The sequence below is a fragment of the Bolinopsis microptera genome, chromosome 9 (genome assembly GCF_026151205.1).
Source record: "Bolinopsis microptera isolate Bmic1 chromosome 9, MBARI_Bmic_1.0, whole genome shotgun sequence".
In the NCBI taxonomy this organism is placed as follows: domain Eukaryota; kingdom Metazoa; phylum Ctenophora; class Tentaculata; order Lobata; family Bolinopsidae; genus Bolinopsis; species Bolinopsis microptera.
In genome coordinates this window covers 1,938,245-1,944,478 of record NC_087080.1, presented here as the reverse complement: position 1 = coordinate 1,944,478, position 6,234 = coordinate 1,938,245, and the positions used below count along the sequence as shown (strand labels likewise).

At 35.9% G+C, this 6,234-nt stretch overlaps 1 protein-coding gene across 2 annotated transcripts; it reads right to left on the bottom strand.

Annotated features, from left to right (window-relative positions):
• Positions 1-78: 78 nt before the first annotated feature.
• LOC134820806 (meiosis-specific with OB domain-containing protein-like) lies at positions 79-2,763 on the bottom strand. 2 transcript variants are annotated; one of them, XM_063831439.1, is made up of 7 exons: positions 2,675-2,763; positions 2,268-2,442; positions 1,820-1,931; positions 917-1,682; positions 741-815; positions 519-631; positions 79-407 (listed from the first exon to the last, which is right to left on the bottom strand). In XM_063831439.1, exons 1-7 carry the CDS (start codon positions 2,733-2,735, stop codon positions 369-371), a joined length of 1,341 nt encoding a protein of 446 aa, XP_063687509.1. In that variant the 5' UTR covers positions 2,736-2,763; the 3' UTR covers positions 79-368. The 2 variants fall into 2 exon arrangements, with proteins under 2 accessions (XP_063687509.1, XP_063687508.1); XM_063831438.1 differs by having other exon boundaries at positions 278-407; positions 1,820-1,937; positions 2,675-2,757.
• Positions 2,764-6,234: the final 3,471 nt, after the last annotated feature.

The following is a 6,234-nucleotide window of genomic DNA, read 5'->3' as shown; positions in this document are numbered from 1 at the left end:
GATCGAGCATAATATCATTGGTATTCGATATCTTACGCTATTTTTATTGATAACTCGACTCAATCAATAAACAGTGATACATGCATTGATAAGGAAATTATAAGCAACAGTTGAAATAGATAACAAAGCATCAAAACAATTAATAACAAAAAATTTTAACTTTGTGAAAAAAAGGTGAATATAATTAATGTCATGATTAAGTGCTACTTGATTATAAAAATAAACGCTTTAAAAAAACACAAATTGGAATTGCTATAACCAAACGTTCTGTGTTCGAAAGATTAAAAAATGCAGCTTGTGAAAACAATTAATAACACTTTAACACTTTGGATGAAAATCAATTTGACAGACCTAGATCTCACTCGACTTTAAGTACCGGATTCTATGTTCGAAACCCACGAATCGACCTGAAAAATTAATAATTGCGTCAATTCGAATAGAATATTAGTACATAAAAATGCATCAGGTCAATTAATCTTACCATAAGATCTGAAGTCTTTGACCGGATATAGTTATACCTGTTTTATCTGCAGCCAGACACCAGAAGGCATAGTGAAAGTAGTAAATACAAGTTTGTAACGCTCTAATTGAACCCTATCCATACAACTCCGCATCATATCAGCATTCCAATCTGAAAAATAAACGATTTGGTTTTTCTAATCTCACTTTGTCATGGCTTATAAGTCGGATAAATGAAATATCAATTGTATAAACACAATTTTATGTTATTTAGTAATTACCTTCATATATTGAGACTGGGACACCAATTAGCTTCTCTGCACATTCCCCCGTCAACTTAACATTATCAGTCGTTCCTGAAATGAACTGGGTTGGTTAAAACTAAACTTACCAAATGGGAGTCATAAGACGAACAATTTCAAACAAGGCAAAAATATTTTAAGATAAATAATCTAACCAGTGTGGTCTGTGAGAGAAACTGTAAAATCATAGAACGGAACAACGTCTTTTCCAAAACATTCAGGTTTAGCACAAAGACCTGGCACTTTTTTATGACAGCCAGTGCACCTCTTGGAAACACTCCTTTTCATATCGGTGCAATCAAATGTAGTCAGTACAGCTTGTAATACTCCACTTTCTGGGCAGTCTGAGAGAATCTCTTCGATTGTTACTTCTTTTGTGATACTTCCCAGTGATATCTTGGAGTTGTTGGTGTTTGTAAGACGGCGGATTGATGGCTCTAAGATGTCGTCAGGTAGTTTCTGTGCAAAAGCATACAGAGTATGGGCAGCCTTAATGTCTGGGTTTACGGTGACAATCGTTTTTTTATTGGCTTCCAACGAAACAGTTTCAGTAAAAGTATCCATCTTAACTTTAACACCATACAGTAAAAGCAGGGTTTGTTTAGGAACAAGACTGAAAGTTAAGTCTGCTAGAGATTCAAGCCACGTGACGAGGCGCAACACTTCTTTAGAACTGTCTATCACTTCAAATTCACAGCAAGTTGCTGGCCGACCATCTTTGGTCACCAAAGCTCGTTTACTAGGCGAAGTCTTGACAATAACAAGACAGTTTATATGTCTGCCAACATAGGAAAATTGAGGGTTTGATATCTGATCAAGAGATGTGTAGTTGATGTCTTGACAGTAAGGCTTGTGTCTCAAGCTGTCATATTCTTCACAGCCGTAAGTCAACGGCTCAAGTCTACTATGTTTTTGATCAAGCTGAAATGATCAATATCAGTAAATGGTCAGCTGCCTCGATTAATGAACCATGTCAGATGAATAAAAAAAATTCTCTGTATAAGTATAAAAATGAAAATTATAAGCATATAGTTGCACGATTAAATCAAGTAGCTCACAGATATTTTGAAGGAAACAGTTGTCTCAGGATTGAATATTTTCTCCTGTTCTGTCTCCGGCTTGTCTTGAACATTACAGTTTACCAGTTTCACTACATCGTTGATGAAAAACCTGAGGCTAGGGTTGATCAATGATCCCAGCCAGGATACCAAAATATTCTATAAGGTTTTGGTTTACGTTTGTATTGAGGATGATTACTGATTCACTGAATGCTTTTCAAATCATCAAAAATCTGAATCACAGACTGATTTATTGATGAAAATTAGTGCTTGTGAGTTACATTGCATGTTATGTGCAATAATCTCTTAGTCAAAATGCAATGACCTATACATTTTTTCCTAAATAATAGATATGGCCCATACCAAAACACTAATTCAAAATAAATAACTTCTTTGTAAAGATAAGGCTGGATAGAAAAACAGTAAAGCTTTATAACAATAAATTTACTTTTGAGCCAACTGTTGAATAAACTGCAAAGTTCCCCAGCAAGTCACATTAACTATTGCAGACTTGTCTCGTATTGTGAAAGTCATTGCTCCTCTTTCCTCGCCATTTTTGCTAGTTACCTGACGGCCTTCCTGTTTTGCAATAACAAGCCCAGTTATGTCCTGCCCCGATACACCTGATTGAAAACATAAGGTTTCATAGTTGCTGGCAAAAACTTTAATACAAAATAAGAAACTTGATAACTGTAACAATAAGGAAAACAAAGGAAAACACAATTTTGTTTTCCTTAAGACAAAAATTAAAATTTGTTACTGTTTGTTACTGTAACTATATTAACCATAAATCAAATAAACTTTCGAACGTTTATATATATTTAATGTAAGTGAGAGGAAAAAGAAATTACATACCAATTTTCAAGCTAGTAATAAGAGAAACTGAATCAATTGATTGCTGTCCTTCATTCCACATTGCAGGCGATCAATCGTTAATCAATGCTAGATTAGAATGTTGAGTAGAATAAATGTAATTACATGTTTGGCCTAACATGTAAAGCCAAGTTAACTTTTATATTTTTAAATTTAGATTCAAATTTTCTTGTCATTCAAATGAATATCGTATTAAGAATATACGTAATAGGTGACATCTGTTATTAAACTATAACATTGAACTCATTACAAAAAATATCATCAAATCTATAGTGTAGTAGATGATAATCTTACTATATATAAAGCGATACGATATCTTACTATATATAAAGTGAGACGATATATGTTTATCCATACCATTTTACTGACACCACGGCATCTACTTTAACGCTACTTTCGGGAAAAACACGTACAAGATATACTACTGAAACCTTTTTGACTGGGTCAAATGCTTCAATGGCCCCCAAATCAGCATGAGAAAAAAAACGCGAATTAAATAGGTAATAATTATTTTAGTCTTGACACCATTTTAGGGTTATAAGGGTTCCTGCTAGGATATATAATGTATAATATACATAGAGATATATATCCGTACCATTTTACACCACAGCATCGTAACTTTAACACGACGTTCCGCAAAAACTGTAAAAGATATAAAACTGAAACTTTGTTGACTGGAACAAATACCTTAATGGCCTTCAAATCAGTGCAAGGTTTACAAGGTTTACAAGGTTTACAATGTTTACAAAGATAGATCTATATATTACAGTATAATAATGTTAGATCGGCAATGCTAAAATTAATCCAAATTCCGTAATCCAAATAAGAGAGAAAACCATTACCAAAATGTCGTGGTGTCACTATAAAGCCAGAGGCGAGTGCAAATCGATCAAGATAGAAGCTATCAAAAAGAGCGAGAAAAGCACGCAAACCCTAGCAGGAAAACAACAACAAAGTGAAATGTGAAAAATAAAGATGCTTGATGTGTGATTGTGTAGTCAATGATGTGATTGTGTTGGAGTGGAGTGCAAATGTAGAGTGCAGATGAAGGTGATGCGGCGGAGAGGTGATGTCTCGTACTGTGGCACTAGTGTTTGGGTTTCTTCTTCACAGGAAATTGTGTTCTGCATAGCTGAGCGACGAATTTGGTGAATTCCACTATGTGTTTCGGAAAAAAGATGCTCTTCATGTCATGAAATAGCAAGGACTTTGTGGGCTCCTTCATGTTAGTCCTACTGGAATAATACCTGGGACATGTTCTAAGGAAGTGTTCTTCATCTTCTATGATCGGGTCGACACCTGGAAGGTTAAGGAGGAGCTCCATCACGGGCTTCTCGCTGCAGAATTCACAGATTATATAATGACGACTACCAGTTCGTCTCCCATATCTTCCTTTTTCTACGTTAAGTTTATGTCCACTCATTCGGATCCTAGCCACGAAGTTGCTTCCAGTTCTCGACGGTAGAGTGAGGTACGGCTCCGCTTTGAAAGCCTCTTTAACTTTATTGTATTGTCTTACTGTTTCCCATAGTTTAATAAATCGATTGTGTGCCCTTTCTTGACACAGCAATGGGTTGTAAAGTTGATGTTCTAGTTTGTTCTCGTAAAGTATCATTAGCATCGATTCTAGTGCTCTGAACCATCCTAGGTCAAGTTTCTTCTGCTCCACAAATGCGTGCCTGGCCAGAGCTGGCGAGTCTTCTAGGTTAAGTCTTGCAAGTCGATTATGGAAATCAGTGCCTTGTTTGACATATTGAACTACAATAGGTCTAGGGGTTCTTCTGCAGTCTCCCCAAACAGCTGCGTTGGATGTAGTTTTGCCAACTCCAAGGGTCCATTTAAGGATGGTGAGATGCATTCTTTCAAATGGGTCAGCTGCAATGCCTGCCAGTAGGGATTGCATCGGATTGACACTTGTGCTGGCAAACGCCTTTATTCCTTATACTGATCAAGACTTCTATTCCATAGGACACAACTGGCAGGATGAGGGAGTCAAGCAGTTTGTGTTGGAACCCTGTTTTTGGGTTAATTAAATAACAGATAATACACAATTATTATAAATACAAATTAGATGAATAAAGAGGTTATACAAATAAATGGCGTGTCAAATGTAACCCTGTTACTCTTTATACTTGGAATATTTATTGATCTATCTAAAGCGTTTGACACGATCTCACATGAACTATGGAATACGTGGAAACGCCAATAGACTCATCGCTAGTTATCTCTCTAATAGATATCAATATGTCTCTGTACTGGGCGAAGAGTCTGACAAGCTGCCTGTTCTCTTTGGAGTTCCCCAAGGCTCTTGTCTCGGACCCTTGCTATTTATAATATATGTTAACGACTTATTTAGAACAACTGATCTGGGCAAGTTCATACTATTTGCAGATGACACAAACATATTCGTAGTAGATGAATGTAGAAAAAAACTGTATGAAAGAGCAAACGAAATTCTCCGTTTGTTACACCAGTACATGAAATGCAATCTATTACATATAAATATAAAGAAATGCTGCTACATTCACTTCAATCCGTCACGTACAGCTACTGATAATGAGGCAGATAACGAATCAGAATATATACTAACTCTGAATAATACGGTAATAAAGCAAGTTAAAGAGACCAAGTTTTTAGGTGTTATTATTGACGAAAAGCTAAAATGGGATGTTCAAATAAGAGCCCTCAACTCGAAACTTAGGTGTGAGATCGGAAGACTCAGTAGAATACGACACGTTATCCCGAAAAAAACACCATAAAGAATTGTACCACACGTTATTTGAGTCACACCTAAGATTTGGAATATCGGTATGGGGTGGGTCGAGTAACAATATGCTTCAACCTATCTTCATCACTCAGAAAAAATGTATCAGAATACTATTTGGTGACCTTGAAGCATATCTAGATAAATTTAGAACATGTGCCAGAACACGTTGTATAGATGAACAAATCCTAGGAAGGGAATTCTTTGAAAAAGAGCATACAAAGCCGTTGTTTAACAAGAACGGCCTTCTTACCGTCCACAACCTGTACAAATACACATGTCTATTAGAACTGTTCAAAATTGTCAGATTAGAATCTCCAATCTCACTCCTATCTTTACTCCACAGATCACCATCACAAAGACGTTCAGACCAGTTCATCACCCCGAACCCATCCTCCTCTTTCATTTATCAATCAACAAAAATGTGGAACGACTGTCGAAAAATTGACAGTTTGATAAGCTTTACTAAGTCAACGAACTTAGTTAAAGTAACACTGAAAAGTGAGCTACTCAAGATACAGTCCAGGTACGAAGAATTAGAATGGACAGAATTAAACTTCGATAAGAATGAGCTTGTATTTTAAAACAGAGTCCTTTGACTTTATTATTTTGAAATTGAAGAATCGTCTGGCCATAACTCATTTCGTTCGCATTATAGATTCACATTCACTTTCATTTTCACTATCACGCACAGTACAGGGTCATACCTCAATACCAAATTATTATAGGGCACAAGAACGAATTTGTTTACAATTATCAAAATTTGTTGAACCCAGCA